We start from the raw sequence: 22,026 nt of genomic DNA on the forward strand, positions 1-22,026 counted from the left end.
ACACTTTTACCCTCAAACTGTTTGCAGGTTAGGGAAACAACTTAGGAGGAGTCTGGTTTGTGAGTCTTGTTTCTGCTTTTGACTTCTGTGAAAGCTTTTGGCTTCCATCAGGTTTCTGACGACACCAGTGCATGACTGTGGCAACGCCTGGATTGGACTGGCATGGACTGGATCGAGGAGCTATTTCAGTGAACATGTTTCCTGTCTGCATTCCCGGAGACATTCTGCATCAGAGATATGTTTTCATCTATTTAGCAGCAGAATCAAGTGATTGTGTGCTGAGGGCTGTGAAGGAGCAGTTGCCCTATTTTAGAGCAAGGAGTTCTTTTAAACAAGAGTAGCTTAATCATGAAAGGCATTACGCATAGTGATGGGACTGAGATAGCAGGAAATTGGATTTGCTGATTTAGGACACAACTGTCTGATGTGCCTATGACTAGGAACAGTATGGAAAGGCACTGGAATGCAAAATTATTCCTGTCTAGTTCATGTTGGACCTGCAGCCATATCAATCCACTTTATTTTATAGCAAGCAGCATGTTGATGTGTACAAAGGAAGAATGATGCTGCTCTCTTTTTCCAGCTTGAGAAGAGCACAACTCACAGCTGGGAGTGATATGCATTTCTTTGGCATGTATGGAGAAGTTGCTGATTATTAATTGCACATTGAAATGGGATGAATCCCCTAGACTGATGAGTCTAACACTTGAGCACATGAAGAGGCAAGCAGGAGTCCCATTTTTGGTCCATGCTCTGGTCCTGTACTATATACCCTGGTGATCTTCTAATTGTTGGCTGGTTTTGGGTTTTTTTTGCTTTTTTTTTTTTTTTTTTTTTTTTTAATAGAAGGGAAGAATCCCCTTTAAACCTTTTCTAGACAGATTGTAGATTTTCTTTTCTCCTTTGGTGCTTCTCCATTTAGTTTCACAGTAAGCTCTCTCTGTGTATAAGTATGATGATAAAAATACACAAATCTTCACTCTACCCCATCCTTTTGTTGTTCTGCCAGATCTTTCTTATACAGAAAATCACTTTGAGGAATTGATTGGTTTGTGTGTGATAAGCTCTCTAGCACTAGTTTGCCAGCATCAAAGCACTGATCTTTTTTTCTTCTTTTTTCCCCCCTAATTCCTTGGGCAAATGTCATGGAAAGATACAGACACCTCTTTGCCAGTACTAAGTGGCAGACAACATTTAGCAAAATTTTGAATTGCTTTGCAAAATTCTCATAACTCCACAATGAACTAACTCATGATGGAGATATTTTTCGAACATTTTGGGTAATATAAAACTTACTTCTATAAAAATTCCTGCATGCACAAGAACACATTTTTTGGGTACTTTTATATACACTAAATTAAATCTTTCAAAGCTTCTAAATGCTTCTAGGCATTGAATCACTTCTGACAAGGAAACTGAACATTAAATATGTTTCAACAGCATGTAATCATGTTTGAAATGTATTAGCTTAAAAAAAAATAAACTGTCTCTGAGACACTGAAATTAAGCATTTTCAAATTTTCATCTCTTTCACCAATACATGGAACATGCTCTAGGGCAGAGACATTCCAAATAAAACAAACAAAAAAAAAAAAATAGGAGAGAAATAAGAACACTGTGACAGCTCAGTGTAGATTGACAGGATTCAACTAATCCAAATGCATTGGAGAATGGCAGATTTACCATGACTTCAGAAAATAAGGGAAGTGTGAGTGTGTTTGATGTCCTGACAGTGCTCCTGAAAGATGCCTGAAATGGTCATTCCTGACCATTCCCTGATCCATAACAAAGCTTATCCTTCTGTATGCCTTCTCACAGGTGTTTTATAGGCACTGAAGGCTAGATGTCATCACATACCTTTGAGTGCATTTTCTTAGTTCACAGAGGTATAAATAGACATTCCCACTTCATTCAAAGTAAGACATTAAATAGCTAGGTGATTTAAAAGCTGCTTCCAGTGCTGGTCATTATGAAGATTTAAAAATAAACAAGAAAGTTTCAGACAGGCTTGTGCTTGTATTCAAAATCTGAGTTACTAGTAATCAAAAAGTTTCAAGACTAATTTTTTATTTAACAGTACAATAAAATAGTTGTGCTGGCTTTGGCTGAGGTTGGTTAATTGTCTTCACAGTGCTAGTATGGGAGCATGGGGATATTTTTTGGACTTGTGCTGAACACAGGGTTGATAATACAGAGATGTTTTTGTTATTTCTGAGCAGGGCTTACACAGAGCCAAGGCCTTTTCAGCTTTTTCCACTGCCACATGTCAAGGGAAGTTGGGGGTGCACAGGAGGCTGGGAGGAGAAACAGCCAGTTTAGGTCACCCAAACTGACGAAAGGGATATTCCAGACCACATTACACCATGCTCAGAATATATGAAGTGTGGGGGAAGAAGGAGGAAAGGAGGATGTTTGAAGTGATGGTCTGTCTTCCCAAGTAACTCTTATCTGTGATGGGGCCCTGCTGTTTTGGATGCCTGCCTGCCCAAGGGAAGTGGATTAATTCCCTTGTTTGCTTTGCTTGTATATGCAGTTTCTGCTTTCCCTATTAAACTGCCTTTTATTTCAACCCATGAGTTTTCCACCTTTTACCTTTCAGATTTTCTACCTGATCCTGCTGCTGCAGGAGTGAGAGAGAGGTTGAGTGAGTGAGAGGCCAACTGGATCTTGGTTGCTGGCTGGGTTAAACCACAATAGTGAATGAAAAGAAAATAAGAAATACATAATACAGTAGTATTATATATTGCTGTACTTAAGGGGTAGGTTTGCAAATGGGATATGCTATACAAACAACTGAGGGCCTTGATGCACAACCCATTTCAGAAAAAACTTGTTCACAATCTACCCTTAACCTTCCAAATGCTCTGGCTGACTGCTGGTAGCTTGATCTATATTGCTCTATTATTGGCTGCAGTGAGATTACTCATATATTTAATAACTCTGTTGAATCAGAATATAATTTCATAAAGCACATCATTCTAGTTTAAGAACTGGTTTGATGCTAATTTAGGAACAGAATTTTTATCTGTCAAATGATTTCTGTTTCTTGAAAGTTTCTTCCCTGTGAAAACACAAGTTACTCCACTCATCTTGCCTGCCCAGGCTCTCTCTGAGCACATAAAAAGTTCTGCAGGGATATAAGGGTGAGCCTTACATCCTTATGCAGTCACATGAGAGGCTGACAACGAAGGACATGGTGAATCAATGCTTGTATTTCCTTTATATTATCTGATGTGAGAACAGGGCTAAGAACTTCTGAATTATAGCTTTGTTTGAGTCTTGGTAGTTTTGTTGTTTGACAGAGGTTTTTGCATTACCTCATCCCTCTGAATGATTTTCATGATTTCCTATGAAATTGAATGACAGCAAGACTAAAGAGAAGTTTTTCTAGAGTCTCACTCTGATAAAGATGACTTCTGGAGAGGCATTTTAGGGATTTGGAAAGCAAAGGAGAGCAAGGACAGTTCCAGCATCAGCCAGTCTCTCCTCTGACTGTTGAGGCAAACATTACAATGATCCTACTTGCAATCAAGACAGTCTGATGACAAACTGTCCCCAGCAGGACAGTCTCTTAGAGGCTTGTGAAAAGATTGTTTTTAATCTTTACTGCCTCTAGACAGCATGAGGAATTGACAAAATGCATTATTCTGATAGATCCTGGGAGATGTCCCTTTGGCTTCAGCTTTGTCTGGAGCTTTCTGGAGGACAAGGCAAAAAGGGGTCTGGAATTTTTTAAATGACTGCAGTTTCTGGCTTATTTTCATGCACTTAAATTTATACATGACATGCATTTCTGAGTGACTCTGTAATCTTTTATGTATTAGGACAATTTTATTCAGTTGTCTTTTACTGTGTGCATGAAGGATTGTATGCAACCTTATTAGTAAACATAGCTATTTACTGGGCAGTGTACATAGTAAGTAGCTAAAATATGACTACACTGCACATTACTATGCTCTTCAGCTTCCAAGCTGACAATCATTAAGCTCTTCCTAGCCAGTCAGTGGTAGTCAAGCTGGGAGATGCAGCCCTTGTTTTTGCTTGGGAGAACCTGATCCTTGATCTTGTGCAGTCACAGACACCTGAACCACATGTTGTGCTAAGGATGAGCTTTCTGAGCCATAAAATTCTGGATGGAGCAATGTGCATAAGGGAATAGAGGCCAAGACAGGACTGTGGATTCAGCTTCAGTTTAAACTACCTCTTGTCTTAAAAAGGAAGCAATACTATTCAATATATTTGTTTCAAGATCTGACAAAAGTGTAAATCTCCTAGAGTCAATGGTTCTGCTACCATTTCATTGCAAAGGTCTTTGAAGACAGTATTCAAAATTACAACAGTTATTGAGTAATGTCAATAGACAAAGAAGCCCTGTCTGCTTAATCTTATAGCTATTCTGAAAGACCCTGCTCCCTCTTTCCAAGCTGAAGCTACTAAAAGCAACCAGAGAGCATGTCTGAAAATAAACCAGGAAGAATATCTGCAACAGATGACCTTTCTTTCCTTTTCACACCTAGAGTTGTGTATGTGTGGGATATAATTTTCTATTGTGACATTGTGTGATTTCACATCTATGGAAAAATTTTTCTATTAAACTAGATAATATCTCAGGCCAGACAGAAATATTACCTGTGACTTGGACTGCTGGAAGCGTGTAGAGTAATTATCTACTACATAAAATAATACCTGAAAATCCTGTAGTTACATGCTGGAAAATAGCTACCCAGTTATTTTTACTGTGCAGCTATCGATGTCGCCACATGATTGACACAGAGTCACCAGGAGCAAGATTCAACTCTATATTATTAATTCATGAATTCATGCTTTAGTACAATTTGAGCAGAAAGTTTAGTAAATTTCAAGGTGCTAAGGCCTGTGGCTTAAGTCCAACAATTAGCAACATTTTAATACTGATATTCAGTAGTGCTGATTCTGGTGCTGAATGTTTCACTTATTTCTGCAGAAATCACTTTAATTAATTTGTCACATTCAAAAATGCAAACAAACTGAAGAATATAATTATATAATAAAGAATATAATACACATACATGACGACAGCACACAGGATGGCTATCAAAGGTGTTGCTGTGCCTATTGCTATTGCCTATGTCTTTTATCCTTGTGATAATTGTCATTTCCCAAAATCTCTTAGAAACTTACTAGTATTGGATCTATTCTCATGTACTTATTAAAGGGGAATATATTGACTGTGGTGCTATGTTTACTGGAACACTCTTAATGCTTCATGTAAGATGGAAAGAGTAATTAGCCATTGATGTATTGGCCAAGAAGCCAATTAAACAAGATGTAGGAGTTATCATTTGTTCAGGTGACCTGTGGAGTTGAACTAAATGATAAACTAAGTTGGAAATCTATCTCACTTGTCCATGAAGACTACAGAAATTCTTTCAAAAACAGTCAAGTTCAAATTATATCATTTATCAAGGATGATAAACCAACAGGTTGATACTTTCTTTTGGCTTCTCTGTGGAAACTAAATGTGAATAAAGATTTCCACAGCCATAATAATGTACATTAGGCTTAGAGTAGTGCTAAGAGACAGCACGTTACACTCTGTCCTTTATACACATGGACAGTTTTAGAAAACCTCTCTCAGCTCTTTTTCTTTGAAGACAATAGTGGTAATTGCTTGAGACTGAAGCATTTTTAGCTTGTTTCTGCTCTAGCTTTTAGATGGTTTCTTTTTTCAGCTTGGTAAATAAAGAACTTGTGATGATTAGGTCAGTTCAAGGGATAAAGTTATCCTGGCATAATTAGCATCTTAAGATGAGCCTTCCAGCCCGACTGACGTGGCTTTTTTTATATCCTGTTCTGGTATGTCTGCTCTCACAAGCTTCCAGACAGTGCAATAGTAGCAGTATTCACTGGGGAAGACAGCCTAGAACCAGCATCTTGTATTATACACAGGAAAAAGGATCTATGCAAAATTGGAGAAGTATACCAGTGTTTTCAGCACAGATATTACATTTACAACTCATGAAGGAGTCCAATCATATGGTCACAGATGTGTAAATGGACTAAATTCTCTCATACTTCATGGGTTCTCTTACAGTATTAGGAATTAGGCAAAGAGATTTCTAACAGCTTGCCTGCATCTGCAGATGTGCTCCTTGTCATTAGGCATCATTAGTTTCCCAAGGAAGGTTGGATTCCCCAGGATCCCAGTAAACTTGCAGACTACATAAGGTGAGTGTCAATAGTGAATCACAGTGAGATAAGGCACCCTAGGCAGGTTTGGTCTCAGACTTCTAAATTTTGAACTCTACTATGGCACTATTTTATGGGGTTTTACTTTTAACAGATAATCTAAATGGATTTTGGAGGTTATTTCTATTCCTTTTGTGCAGGTAGAGACAAAAGGACTGCCATAAGGTCCCATCCTATAGTGAAGGTGACAGGCCTCAGAGCATGGGGAAAATGTAGGGGCATGGGTTTGAAAGATTGTTTTTAGTTTAGATGTCTTGTGTCTGTTTAGATAATTAGATATTAGCTTAGACATACTTAGACATGTAAGAACATCATAAAATATAAAGGGATTTTTCAAAGGTTCACCATAGAAAATCCAGTTCTGTATATCCAAAACCATGAAGAAAGGGTGAAAATGAATGGGAAATTCAGACTGAATGTCATGACATCTAAAATACACATTCTTGTCATATATAAAGGTTATTTTAGATTTCCAGAGGAGAGGATTGGGAGGAGGAGGAGCTGCAGGAGGAGGGAAACATATCTGGTGATGAAAGAATCATCTGATTCTTTGCTGAAGTTTGAAGATTATAACTGTGCTGGTAGAAATAGGACATATTTCAGATAGCTTGTTCAAAACAAAGAACACAGCACGACCAAATCAGAAACTATTCTACTTTCTGACAAACTTTGGATTACAATGTGGTTTTCTGGGCTTTAAGGTAAATGGAATCCTTTAAACAAGTCAGGTGAAACATTAGAAGGAAATTGCTTTGTAAGAAAACCAGATATATTAAAGCTCCTGTTAAAGCTTGTGTGTCACATATCCTCCTGGGTATGAGTGCAGAATACATGTCTGATAGTGAAAGGGGGATGGCAAAAGCATCACATCCATGCTAAAGAATGAGAGGGAATTTGGACTGACACTTCTAGGACAGCTAGAACCATCATGAACCAGATGGACACGAAGCAGTAGTCCACACACATACCAGACAACCAGAACAAAATATCTATCCCAAACTGCTTTGGTGTATTTGAGAGAAGCTGAGATTGCTTTCTGGGGTGAAGGAGCACAGATATGAAAACACAGAACTATACTAGAAGCATTAGGAGTTTTCCCAGATAACATCTCAGGCAAGGGGGATCACAGGAGTCAGCATGTCTCTTGCATGTCTTTTGTTCATCATTGCATCTACTCAGAAGTTTTAACCAAGCAGGTCTGGGACATGGATGCTGGTGACATACCTGGACACATGAATGCAAGCAGTGTAAGTCTGCTTGGGAGTCATGGGCACAATTCAAATGTTCCAGTGGTTTTGAAAATTGTTAACTCACACAGATTAATAATGCAAAGGTACCACCTGGAACAGGAGGAACTTGTTCATGTGGTGTAGACAGTATCATGTTTGTTAATACAATTTGCATGTTGCTGGAGTTTGTCTTGGTTGATAACCCTGCTCTGAGGATAAACACTTTTACATGAAAGCAGGACTCAGAGAGGGTGAAAAAAGAAATGAAGGTTTCCCTGTTCCACCTGTGTGACCCTCCCACATCGTGGGATCTGAGGAGACAAGCACTATTCTTGTAAATGTTTCTGTTGCAGAAGGTAACTCATGGGTTTTTATTTTGAAAATATTTTTCTGTGTTTTATTCAGCTGGGCATCACATTTCTGAGTCTGCTGAACTCACTCAGGCTAAAGGCATGATAGAATGTAGACTGTATTTCTGTAATAAAACTTACCTAAAAGAACAAACTGATTATTTTCTCCTTATTTCTTCTGAGAAGCATTCAGAGATAGCTGAAAAAACAGTGAAGGTGAAGAAAGTTTCAGCATTTTCATTTCAGCACTTCATCCATTTTTTCAAAACAGGTGATATTGAGGAATATGAATATTTATGGGAGAGTGGGATCCAGCAGTGGAACACTATGCTGAAAACAGATATTGGAGAATATGCTAATCATGCCATTAAAGGATTAGAGAAGGGCAGGTCAGCTTATCAATTTTTAGTTGTATTTTCTATTCTTCATATACCATTTCTTGAATTTTCCTCTGTTATCTCTTTTGTGAAAGTTTAAAAAGCTGTTCTGTTAGCTGCTGAATAGTAGTGCACCATCAATCTGCTCTATAAACTCTAAAAACTCATGGATCAATGTGCTATGACTATGGGATCAAAGGCAGAGTTTCTGAACTCATCCACAGCAACATGAGCTGTAATGCACAAGGGACATTCTGCTAACCCGATGATTCGTACGAGACAGCTCATGAGTCAGAAGAAGTTTCCTTTTCTGATAGAATATTAAAGTCCTAAAACAAGTCTCTTAGTATTTTTATCTTTCTTTTTTATTTGCCAAATAAAATGTTAATTCTATTTCTGATGTAATCCCCTTTTTAAAATACAATTACATGATAAAAGTGGTAAATGCTAAGCAGGTCCTTCATGGAACTAAGCAGATTTCTCTTATCTAAGAATTTGACTTTAACAGATTTTTAGCACATCAATTTCTGAACAATTTTACGCGCGAAAAATAGTAAACAAATCTAACAAACAAACCTTAGAACTCCCAAATTTCTTAATCCAGATGATTTATATATTTTAGGCAACACTTGATTTATATATGTAACACAAGTTTGTATACAAATGTTAAGACAAACTTTCAGAAAACTTCTGCCCTTTGGTCCATCTTGTCTAATTGGTTTTCCACCATTTTTATAATTATAACTTTTTAATGTTTTTTTTTGTTTTATTAAGTGGAACATTAAAGAAGAAATTGAAGCAAAAATGGAGGGCAACCAAAAGATATTTGATAACACATAAAATTAAGATTAAAAGTTCAGTAAATATGAGAATGTTATGCATCAGGATTCCTATAAAAACCACTGAAAAATACCTGATTTCCCAGGATTTTCCTGCGTTTAATTATTATCTTGGAGAAGCTCCCAAGCAATATTTTTTCCCCAAGTGACACTTTCCTGAAAGAGCACAGTCTTTGCCAGTATAAAACAGTGGGAGCTACCATCCCTAAAGGGTTAATCTGCCTTGAGTTGAGAGGGTAATCCATGGATGTCAATGGAAAAGTGTCTTTTCTCCATCTGTCTGTTTATAAAGAATTATTTTTCTTTTAATGTCTTACTCTTATCAAAACTTATTCAAGTGTGAAAATCATAGTGTATGTAAGCTTCAGGGGGGAAAAAACAGAAAAGACAGAATTTGGATTGCCATCCCAAACCTTTGTCAGTCATCCCAAACTAACCTCCCTCAAAGAAAATCCTCTTGAGAAATGTAAGGAAGGACTAAGGAGAAAGGGGGAGGTGGCATCTCTTCTGCAGTTTGCCTTCCACAGGAGGAGATGGTGGCTTGTATCAGGGTGCTAAAGGGAAATGCAGAAAATTATTAGTGCAACTGAAGAGTGCTTGGGGCAGTTGGGGTCAATTCAAAGCTCCACTGGAGACCTCCTGAGTAAACAAGAGGAATCACTGGATCTCCCTGTGACTCAGTTTCTTGTGTATGGAATAGGGGAAATTGTAAGATTGGATGCACTACAGATTTCTCAGATCTTTAAGGGAGTTCTAGAGAGGTTTCTTTATCAATATTGTCAGAGAGATGTTCTGAGGTCACTGTAGCCAGCCTGACAGCATGCAGTCCAACCTAGTGTACTACCTGCAAAGAAGGGGAACATAGTTACAGCAAACCAGATTCACTGGGTGCCGTATAGAAGGGTGCAGTGCGGTACACCACAACCCCAAATGGCACAGGATGGTAAGAAAACCCTGACTTGCCAGCGATTCTTCAATTTTTAGTCTATATACATCTCCTCGGAGCATGCAGCCACCCATACACACTTGTTTTCCACACATCCCTTAGACTGAACTGGCTGCTGCCCTTCTCCCTCGCGGGGACCGCAGGACTCCTGCGAGACCCCCTCTACAGGCTGCGCTAACTCAGGATTGCCAGCGCTAGAAGGAAACTTCTTTCTTCTCCGCTTCCTGCTGCCAGCAGCGTTTGGCTTTTCCAGCAGCAGCGCCCTCGGAGGGAGCGGGATCGGGGATGAGGAGGAAGAGAAGGAGGAGAGGGGCTGGAACTGGGGCTGAGGAGCTGGAGCAGAGGCAGGGGCGGCTCCCCGAACCCACCCTGGCCGCTCCGGGCCAAGAGACGGGGCAAGCACAGACCCCACAGTGCCCCAGCCACCGTCCCTACGCCAGCCGGGGACGGCTTTGCCTTCCCCTCTCCTCTTGAAAGTAGCTGTGTGAAGCCCAGTGCATTTCCCCAGGTCGTGCACTCGGCACAACGCCTGTGCGCCGGGATATTTCTGAGGTGAGGGGAATACGGTGCCATTCCGGAGCAGAATAGCTCCTTCGACCCCTAGTTATGCAGTAACAAGGGGAAAATTTCCTGAAATTAGACTACTGCAGGAACTCTGGTTTTAGTCACAGCTGTCATCCGAGAAACAAATTTCCAGGCATTTTTAATCTAATTCACTTATTCTTTATGTAACTGAATTAGAAAATGTGATTAAGCATCGCAGAATCTTCGGCATTGAGCCTGCCTAACCTTTAGTGAAACATGAAACAGAAAAACTTATTAGAAGTAAGAAGAAATGGTGAAATTGTCTGTATGGATTTGGTACAATCGTTACTGACTGAGGAGGAGGATTAGAGGCACAAAAGCTCAAGGAGAAAAAAAAAAAAAAAAAAAAAAAAAAAAGAGAGAGAGAGAGAGAAAGAAAAAGAGGATAATGACCTTTACAACTGAAATTCTTCCGCGATTGTTTGGCAAATATTCCAGGGCAGGCACCGAAAAGACACTGAAGAAGTTCTTGCCGGAGCAGCCGGCCCGCTCGGTGGTCCTATCCCGCCTTCCCCTGAGTCTCTTTCTCTGCTGCCTCTCTGAGGCAGGGAAAATTCGAAGGAGAAAAATTAAAGGTTCGAAACTGATTTTCCCTTGCTGTGGCATTCCCGAGGTTTGGGCTTAAGAGCTGATTCTCCCTCCTGCTCAGGGGGTTTAACACACGCTCCAGAGGTACCCACGCGTGCCGGCGCTGGTACCCGCGGAGCCGCCACAAGCGCCCGCCGTGCCCGGCTGCGCCAAGCGGCGCTGGGGTGCGGGAGTTAATCCGTGTGCCACGGACACGCGCGCGGTTTAAACAAAATAGCGAAGAGTAGAAAACACCTCGACACCTGCTAAAATCATACTGAAACCCGTAGGAAAATTTTGTTTTTCAGACCAGCTCTCTGCGCCCCTCGGGGGGGAACTCGCGTCAGGGACTTGCATGTGCCAGAGATGGAGCGGGACCAGCTTAGCACGGAAACACTGTCCGGGAGCCAGGGAAAGGGGCAACCCCGCGGCGCGGAAGCGGCTCCTCAGGGAAGCCCGGGGGCTGGGGGAGTGTGGGGGAGCGGAGGGCCCCGGGAGCGCAGCCACCTTCGCTCCGGCCATCCCGGTGCGGGCAGGGATGCGCGGTGTGGCGTGTCCCGCAGACCCGACGGGCGCCTGTTCTCCCGCCTGCAGAGGCGGAATCACCCTTCCGACGGGGCTCCGCTCCTCCAAAACCATGTCATTAACATAAATCAAATAATGGCCAGGGGGAAGGGGGGGAGGGTGGTGAGGGGAAGGGGGAAGAGGTACGCGACTGCTCATGTGTTAAATATAAGTCTCTGACTGTCCTGAGCAAAGCGACCATCCCCTTGGGAAGGGTGACGTCTCTCCAGTAACGTGATTGCTCCTTTGGAAGCAGAAACGTGTAAACGCTATAAAACGCGGTGGCGCGGCGGGCAGCTCAGAGCGTGCGGCGAGACGGAGCCCTCCTCTTCATCCTCCTCCTCCTCACCCTCTGCCGCCGCCCCGGCAGCCGCGCAGCGGAGCAGGGCGCACTGCCCCAGCACCGCTCCGCTCCGCGCCCGCCCAGCCAGACCCACCGACGGACTCGCGGCTCCGTGAGTAACTTTCTCCCCGCCACAGCGGCAACTTCCCAGCGGATGAGGAACGATGTCCCCGTCCCGTACCCTAGCTCCTCTTCTCCCCTCCCGGACCTGCACGGAGGACACCCGGCCGTCGGGCAGCGGGGAGATCTCTGAAAGCCCAGGGCAGCCGGGGCAGGACCCTCCCTTGTTACCGCTTGAGCCGCCGAGCCCCGGGCACCGCTGCCCCTGGCACCGGGCCGGGGGTGGCCTTCGGGGATGCCAGCGCTCCCTGACCGCCGGCAGCTCCCCCGCCATTGCCACCCTGCTGGCCGGCGGCGTCTTTCGGGACAGGGACAGGGGTTGGGAGCGGGGCCGGGGCAGTCGCTCGGCGGCCCGAGGCTGCGGGGCCGGGTCGGAGGGTGACGGCTGCGCTCTTCCCTCCGCAGGTGGCGGCCATGGAGCACCGCGGCGCCTCCCCGCTCCTCCTCGCCCTCGCCCTCCTCAGCGCCCTCTGCTGGCGGGCGCGGGCGCTGCCCCCGCGGGGCGCCGCCTTCCCTGCCGTGCCGCGGTAAGGCCGCGCTCCGAACCGCGCTCCGAACCCCGCTCCAAATCCCGCTCCAAACCCGCTCCGAGCCCCGCTCCGCGCCCCTCCGCCCGCACCGACCTGCCCAGCCCCGGCCGCTGCCCGACGGGGCTGCGAGCAGCACCAATCCTCCGCTGCGCCCTCCCAAGGAGCGCGCCGTGCGGCGCTTCCCGTCGGGTGTTATCCCGGTGTCGGGCTGCGGTCGGGCGGTCCCGGCCCGTGCCCGCCGAACCCAGCCTGGAAAAGCCCCTGGACACGCACTCACCTCCGGAGGGGCTGCAGCCGACATGCCCCGCGGGCTGGGTGCCCCGCGGTGCCCGCAGTGTGCGGGCTCGGACGGGATGTGGCTCACGGTGAGCCCCGGGACCTGAACGGGTCCGTGGGCACAGAGCGGAGGGTTGGTTTTGTACCTCTGCATGCTTCGGCTGGTTGAAGTTGCTAATAGTGGTCCAGCTAAACTGAATCAGATGGCAGAATGGTACGGTTTGCATTTAGGTATGACTTGCAAAAGGTATGACTTGAGCTGGTTTATTTTACACAGCAACTTTGCACCTTTTTATTACCAGACAGAAGACTTACATGAATCAGATTTATAAACTGTGCTAATAGTGACTTTAAAATTATAAGAGCTATCTTGTTTTAGTATGTGATTTCTGCATGTCATCACAGGCAAGGGTTTCCTACAATGATGGGAGCCTCTTGTGTGCCACAGAATATCAGAGCAGCCAGAAGGAATGATGCCAAACTACTGCTATGCAGTCAGATTGCTCTTGATAAAATACGACACTTCATAAGAAACCACACGAAAATGTGAAGTAACTGTACGTCAATTCATACAGAGAAATCACCATGATACATTTTTAAAGATCAAATGTGAAGAGTTTTTAGCTTCTGACACGAGAGAATAAAAACATGTAGAGATACATAACTGCACTATTTATTTAGTTCAAAGTTCTTGGTGTATTTGCTTTCTTTGGAGAAGGCCTAAGAACTGTTTCATTCTGCATTTTAATGCATATTTTATATTTTAACTGGGAGGTAAGTACATCTCAGGAGCAGTTTTCACTTGGGTAGAGGCTGTTAATTTCATCATTTATACAAAATACAGTTGTTAGGAAAAACTTCATAGTTGTCGCTTGTGCTGTGATTGTCATACGTTATGCACTGGAATAAATTGCATTCAGTGACAACATTTATCTAGAAAACATGAATTTGAGAGAAGGATCTGTTATATCAATTAATCTACAATTTAGCATGGATTCTACCTGAAAGTGATTTTTGAATTATCCAGATTTCTTTGAAGTGCCTTACTGATTACAGTAGGTGGGTATGCATTTTAACATAAACTGGAATGTTAACTCTAGTGAAATGTCTCATGTCCTCAGCTAGCTGTTCTTTACATGGTTTCTTTCTCCAACAGATTGGGAAACAGAATGCCATTTGATGGAGCCAGTGAACCTGACCATGCCCGTGGGTCATTAAAGTCAGAATCAGATATTTTGCAGAGCACACTACCTGAAAATGAGAAATTCTATTTTGATCTGTCCAGAATTATTGATAGGTGAGTTTCTTTATTATCATAAATACAAAAGATGATGGACTACTTGTTTTCTGCCAAAAACTCATTCACATTTTCAACCTGACAATTAGGAAAGGAAGACTCAATTACAGAAGAAAATCCCACAGCCGCTGCTTGAATAGTGGTAGCAGTAGGGATGTTGGCAGAAATGTTGATTGTATTGCCATTCTGGCATGATGAATGCATTCAATTTCCAGAAAGAAGTAAAAAAGTATATTGTGAAAATCTGGAAGTTATTTTATGAAATTAGTTTCATTTAAGATGTACAATAATTAAATTAAGGAAAGCAGTGTATTTACAAAATGAACATTATCAAAATTATATGAACCCAGGCTGTATTGTAGAGTTTATTTATTGTCCATTTCAGAAATGCAAGGCATGCTGATGGAATTTTCTCCAGTGTCTACAGCCATCTTTTGGCTAAATTTGCTGTGAAGAGATATCTGCATTCGCTTATTAGAAAACGAGTTAGGTGAGGTGACACTTACTATAGGTAGATTATTTTCCTAGCTGGCTTTATTGGCAACTTTTTTACACTTCTGTATCCAAGGCCTCCTTTTTGTGATTTAGAGATACCGAAAGAAAAGCTTATATAATTATGGGGGAGCTGAAAATCCTGTATAAGTATTTAGTGATATTACTGAATGAGTATGTTACTATTCATTCCTCACACATCTGTTAGAGGTAGAGAAACAGACACTGCATAAAGCATGGATAATGTGTACTGGAAATATTCTAATGATTATCATGCTGAATTGCTAGTTCTTTTTTTTTTGCTAGTGTTTTTACTAGCTTGGTGGATGAGTGGCAAAAGCAAATACTAAATGATTGATTACTCAGTACTTAATAAAAGGAAAATTCACAATGGAATTGTGAATTGAGAAATTATTGGTTTATAGGGAAAATGTATAGTTTTTTCCTGCTGTAGAACACATTGACAGATGTTTGTGAGATCTGTATTGCATCAGAATTAAAAAAAAACAAAAAGAGGCAAATTTATAGGCTAGAGGTCTGGTTACAACTTCTAGACCAATACATTAATAAACTAATGGGCACAGGATGCTGGGTAGGATCACTGTATACTTTCCTTGTTTTCAAATCCATAAGCAGCAACTGTGGAGCCTCTGTGACAATACCACTGAGTGCCTACTTCATATGCTCAAAAGCTGAGTAAAAATTAGGTTCACCATTTATGTCAGTGCTGCTTTTGTACCAGAACGTACAGTTCCAGTTTCTCATATGCTGTAAACTAACACAGACCATTTAAAAGAGAACACCCTGACATTTCCCAAGATTATGCACAAAGACAAGGCCTCTAGGTTTGGCTTTCACAAGGTGTGTTTTGTCTTCTGAAACTTTAGAGCAAGCATTTATAGCTACTTATGTGATGATGCACTCTTAACTTTCCTTAGTGGCAGTCTCCACCTCCACTGAGTCCTTTAGGAACTTATTGCAACTTAAACTAGGTTGTACCTTGGCATTGCACTGAAATATATCCCCACAAATGATAGAAAATAGAATAAAATCTGTTTATTAAAAGGTGCAACCTGGGGTGTGAGAACGGGCAGTAGAACTCATGAAATCCACATTTAACTGCTTGATCTTGCAGAACTGCTGGGACAAGGAGTCTAGAAATCATTGACTCTGTGTCCTAGGCCATGGCAAAACTGAGAATAGAAGACAATCAGTGGGAGGTGCACCCCAAAAGGCTGAATATCACTTTCTGGAGTTTGATCCTTGTTATTAAAATGCATAGTAAGCAGTGGAAGCAGTGGCTTCTTTTCAGCAGAAGAAAGATCCAAAGTCACAGATAGGAATGAAAGCTGAAATGAAAATTTGATTTTATTAGTCTAATCAATATCATAAAGTTTATTTCATTCATTTAGCAGTATTTTCTTTTAAACAGATATAATGTCTTAATTTTTCCTCTGCAATTGTTGCATTGGCAGCTCCCAGGACAGTCCTGTCAAGCGCCACTCTGATGCTGTCTTCACCGACAACTACAGCCGCTTTCGAAAGCAGATGGCTGTGAAGAAATACTTAAACTCAGTTTTAACTGGAAAAAGAAGGTACTACAGGAAATACATACATATTCTTTCCATACTTCTGTGGCACTAAGACAGAAAAGGGCTGCATCCATGTATGTATACAGAGAGGACAAGCAAAAAGCACTGAACGTTAATGACTTGATAGCATAGTTTATAATGCTGTTTTCACATACAGACAATAATTTTTCCCTGACTGGAACAGACACCACGATCAGATTAGAATAGAAGAATAAAGAGAGGATAGCATCTGGAAAGTTTAAAAATCTTCCAACAGATTCTTAAATTGTTTTTATTTAGAAAAAAATCTTCTTAAAGAAAAAACCCACGGAACATTAGCAACAATTTTATCAAGAAATATGTTGTAAATTTGCTTCTCTGTAAACACATGAAATGAAAATTTGAAAATCTCTGAAGGACGATATGTCCTAATCAATATAGGTGAGATGTGCCAGCATATGTTTTAGTAGATCTTGTATTCTGTTAGTATATTCACTCATTTACACAACTGCTTTTAAATATCATGTCTCATTATTCATTAAATATACTGTTTCATATGTTCTGTAACCCTTTTGGTTTAAGTGTAAGAAAAGGTGCAGAAGCTACAGTTAGAAGGAGGCTTTGTGCTTGCTTTGCTTTTTCTTCTGAGAGCAATAAAACTTGTTTCTGATCCACAACAGCCAGGAAGAGCTAAATCCTGCTAAACTTCGAGATGAAGCAGAACTCCTTGAACCGTCCTTTTCAGAAAACTACGATTCTGTAGATGAGCTGCTGAGCCACCTCCCACTGGTATGCCAAGATTGTCTTTTCTCTTGCTATCTGTTACTTGACTTGACCCATAAAATGAGATTAATAGTACATGAAGTGTGGCCTATCAGAAAATCAGAATAATCTAGGAAAGGGAGTTAGGTTCCATGAAAAACTTTATGTTTCTACAGAGATTGTGTCAGAATAAAATAATAATTTTAATAATAAGCTTTAAGTTATCCCATGATTGCTGCTGTTGAAAATTCCTAATTAAATGGCGCTGCTCATAATGCACCTAACTCACTTGGGTGTTTCAACCAGTGTGCACTGCAGCATAAAACCAGAAGTGACTCATTTTTAATTACAAAGATCATTATTTCTTCAGAGAACAAACTTGAGGACATTTCTTTTAATTAAAAAAATGCTGCAGCTTTTATTTAACATCTTTTTCATTAGAAAGAAGTTGCCCCTAGAACTAAGAGCATCAGCAAGATGAACCTAATGCATTAAGAAAGTATTTGACATGCAGATCTTGCAGTTACTGTTTTCCATTCAGCTACTACTATTTTTTCTGATGTTATTCACAGTTTTTTTTTTTTTTTTGGTTTACTGAAATGTAAACCCTTCTACATCAACACTTGCAAGAACATTACATTGATAGGGTAAGGTAGAAGCGAATTTGGCTTGGTATTGTTGAAAGTGTATTATGAAATTGTTAATAGGATAGTTTTTTTCATTCAGCTCTATCTCAAAAAGTAATAAAAAATATTAAAAGACTATTCTTAAAAATAAAATTTAGAGAAATGTCTTTTCTTGTATCATCCCCAACCACCCATCCCTCCTGCCCCCCAAAAAAAAAAGACTTTTCCTTTCAAGACTGAAACAAAATGAGAACATGTTCTTTTCTTTTCCACAAATGTGGCATTTCCTCTAAAGTTCCCAAAGGTTAGAAAGGACATAAACTTCTTATGCATTGAGGAAATAAATAATTTGTAAACAACATTATTCTGGAAAGAAATAATTTTTCCAGACAAGATTAATACAAAAAATATATGCTCTTGGATTTCAAAGTTCTGGCATTAGCTAAGGGAGAAAGTAATGGTGCAGCAGATTGCAGATGTCTTTCTGAAAACATTTTCAGTCCTTTCCATTTTTATTGACTTTATCAATGAGGCAGATGTCTGTAGGTGAATCAGCCCCGACTGTTACTTGTCATTTTATTGCAGTGCTCAGTTGCTAATATAGTGTGGACTGAGCAGCCTGAATTTGTGTGCCCATTTCAAGGATACAGTTTTTTCCAAAGTGAGCAGTGCTGTAGGCTAATCTGCAGTAACATTTTTCTCTAGTCCTTCATCTGTTCCCATCCCATGGTCTTGTCTGACTGTAATGCCCACCAAACTCCTGTGAGCAGCCACATCTCAGCTTGTCAGTCCCAAGTGCAGCAATTGTTTTATAACAAGTGTTACTCATTGCCTGCTGTCTGCTCTCATACACCTCATGATGCAACTGCTTGCAAAAGTGACTTCTAAAGCACATCTCTCCTTTGCTTTTCAGGACCTCTGAAGGACATCTGGTAAAGTCTGTGACAAGAACAAGCTATTTTTGAGTTCCACATAGTATTTCAAAGAGATGACTTTAGTCTTCAAACCAGAACAAATATGTTGTGAAGTGAAAGTTGTGATATATTTGTTTCTTACGTAATAAAAGTTGATATTTACATTGTAAATATTACTCTAGAGTTCTCTACTGAAAGCTGTACATATGGATGCCAGTTTAACTCATGAGAAGTCTGTGAGTCCATATGCTGTAAATCCTTTACTTCAATAAATTTGTTTGAAAATGAGTGTGCAGCTGAAAAGAGCCCATCATGACTAATTAATTGGCTTATTTCAGGTGTTCTACAACATCAGACAAACGTGTAATAGTAAGGAAACATTTCTTGATAGCCTCTAAAGAACATGTAACAGCAAGAGAAGAATGTTCAAAGTGTGTAAAACTGCTTTACAAAGATGTGTGAAGGTTATTGCCATACAAAAGGGAATGCTTTTCTAGCAGTTTACCCAGCAACTAGAAAAAAATAATAACAATTAAAAAGTTTTTGACCTCCAGACTTATCTTCACTTCTGGTTCATATTTTTAATATTTCACAAGAGATAAATTATATTAAGACCAGAAATGTCTCCTTTATTTTCAGTCGTGTTTCAGATCATCTGGAGCTGTCAAAGCACTAAAAGAATGCAATCTTTTGACTTGTTTGATGCCTAAAGTCATCAGTTATTCTACATTTAATTGTCTGTAGCTTTGATGATGAAACTATTGCTTATATATAAAATAGACCTGAAGACAGTTTACTATTTTTTCAAAATGAATGTAATTTACAAAATATGCAGCCAATAAATCATTTTATTATCATGGCAAGCTATTACTGGTTTGAATCAGTGCTACAGTTACCTGGAACAGCAGAGGTCCCTGCTGTCTGTACAGCAGGAAGATGATATTTTTAACTGATTTATGCTATATGATTTTAGAATGACAAGTAAATAAATCTACAGTCCCCTTTTGTGTAGCTTTCCATTGTTGTAGATGACAATGGAACTGAAAATTTGCAGCTGTTTGATTCACAGTACTGATGTAGAAAGTAGAAAAACTTATCAGACCTACTTACAAGCTCAATTTGGAATTTCAAGTTTATTTATAAATCATACATATGCACACATAGTGATAAAACTGATTTGCAAGTTTCACTTACAAGTTTACTGTTCTCATTTAGAAAGAAACTTCTAACATGATAAAATCTGAGATTTATGGAGACTAGTTCTCATAAATATGTAGCCCTCCGATTTGCAATTTTTTTTTTTTAATATTGGCAACTGCATGTCAAAAGAAAACCAGCTTTCACAGATCAGGTGCTAATATTGCTATTTCTATCTATCCTTGACAGAATCTATTTTAGCCTAAGCCAATGAGTGGTTCACAAAAGTTATATTTTCACAAAAGACATAATTTTGAAGTCATCTCTTGAAAAGTTGTTTTCCACCCCCAATCCCTATCATATTATGAACATCTGAAAGCAAAACATCTTTGTAAATACTTGAAGGATACTAACAGACTCATGCTATAATACTTTCTTAAAAATATTCCTCAATGTAGTTTGAACTATATTAGTATTTCTATGAGATGTAATCATTAAAAAGTAAGTGAAAAAAACAGAAGCAAAGCTGCATATGGCCTTTATACACAGAATTCTTTTTAAATGTATGTCATTCACCCAATTTAAAGTAACAAAATTTGGAGAAATCAAAGTTTTGAGTACACAACTCCAGAAATATTTTTTCCTAAGTATTTATTTTATTTTTTTTATTTCCAGCTTACCAGTAAGGCATCTGATGGAAGGGCATGTCTTCCATATCTAATATATTATCTTCCCAATATTCCTGATATTTTGTATTTCATAGAAAACTGCAGAATTTGGAACCTGCATTTTCTCTGTCACATGACGATGGAGAAGAAAACAGAGACACTTATTAGGAAACCATGTATATAGATATATACACACACACACATTGTAATAATTCAGTGATACCATGGTAATATCCTCTGAGGTTATTAACAATAGTGACAGTCAAAAAAGCATGCTGAATTTTGTGTACATTGTAGCAAAATCTAGCACTGACAGGAGAGGCACTAAGGTACAGAATAATACCTTAGGCTTGGTATTTCTGTTAAAGGATGGCTTTTAACTTGTTATAGCAACCTTTGATTTCCATAGGAGATTTAAAGCCCAATTAATACAGTGAGAGGAGTTAATTGAGGAAGAGGTAACATTGTTCACCTCAAGCTCATGGGTAAGTGCTCATGGTAAGGTTAAAATTGAAGAGAAATTGGAATGTTTCACTGAATGACTCAAGTTTTTAGCCCATCTGCAAAAATATCTTAAGAGTGGAATCAAACATGTCATTATTAGGAGAATGAACAAGTCAGTCCCAAAGGAAATGTCAGGACAACTACTAGGAGGGTAAAAAAATACTCAGGAGATTTAGAGCAGCACCACCAAGAGGGAGAATGCAACCACTGAGGAGGAAGGAATAAAATTGTGATGGGTTATTTGGGTATATATTAAAGGAAGATCTCCCTATGTTTCTTCAGAATTTCACATCTGACACACAGTAGGAATACCTGTGGTCTCACAGGATAAAACTACTTAGTTTGTGTTTTAAAGCTTTCCTTTGGAGCTCTTAAAGAAAGGTACAGAATCACATTTAAGTGCATTTTCACCAGCACTAGAAGAGGATCTTTTTGGTCCTAAATCCATAGAGAGGATTTGCATGCTTGTGTGCATCTGTGCATTCATCATCCATTCAAGAACAGTCAGAATTGTGTATAGCACCCTGAGAATTACAGAAGTTGACAAAATAATTTAAGACTGCAGCCAGTAAAGCACATTAAAAACGAATAAAACCCTAACAGCTCCTCTGATATTTTAAATGGATTTGAGGGGCTATGAGTGTTTATTCCACCTTGAAAGTCAGAGAAAATATTTCTGTTTAAAACTACGGAAATGGGTAGCTTTGATCCAAAACAGAGTTATAATTCTGTGTATAGGCCTATTGAATTCTCCCCAAAGATGGACCTTTAGGAAAGAGATGTATGCATATAGGAATAATTTATTTGCTTGCAAAATATTGGGGCAGGGAGATGGAAAAGGCTGCCAACTCCTTTTAGTGATATTACTTATGCTTTCTACTACCTCTTTTATATTTCCTCATTTTCTCTCTCCATCCTCCCACTTACCACAGGTTTTCCCACACTTTAATAATCTCACTGTTGCCTTGCAACGTTGGTGTATGAATGTATACCTTTGCTTTTGAGAAGAGCAATTGGAGCAGAATTTAAGTTTAGGATGCAGCAATCTAAGAACTTGTTGATGGAGAGGAGTATTGCAGAGAACCTGGCACAACCAGATGT

The 22,026-nt window shown here is 40.2% G+C and overlaps 1 protein-coding gene across 3 annotated transcripts; it reads left to right on the forward strand.

The window, feature by feature from the left end:
* The first annotated feature begins 11,978 nt into the window (after window positions 1–11,978).
* Window positions 11,979–18,787, forward strand: VIP (vasoactive intestinal peptide). 3 transcript variants are annotated; one of them, XM_079298297.1, is made up of 7 exons: window positions 11,979–12,140; window positions 12,554–12,675; window positions 14,111–14,251; window positions 14,637–14,741; window positions 16,219–16,338; window positions 16,995–17,103; window positions 18,616–18,787. In XM_079298297.1, exons 2-7 carry the CDS (start codon window positions 12,563–12,565, stop codon window positions 18,622–18,624), a joined length of 597 nt encoding a protein of 198 aa, XP_079154423.1. In that variant the 5' UTR covers window positions 11,979–12,140; window positions 12,554–12,562; the 3' UTR covers window positions 18,625–18,787. The 3 variants fall into 3 exon arrangements, with proteins under 3 accessions (XP_079154423.1, XP_079154421.1, XP_079154422.1); XM_079298295.1 differs by lacking the exon at window positions 14,637–14,741; XM_079298296.1 differs by lacking the exon at window positions 14,637–14,741 and having other exon boundaries at window positions 11,979–12,132.
* Window positions 18,788–22,026: the final 3,239 nt, after the last annotated feature.

The sequence above is a fragment of the Erithacus rubecula genome (genome assembly GCF_903797595.1).
Source record: "Erithacus rubecula genome assembly, chromosome: 2".
NCBI classification, from domain to species: domain Eukaryota; kingdom Metazoa; phylum Chordata; class Aves; order Passeriformes; family Muscicapidae; genus Erithacus; species Erithacus rubecula.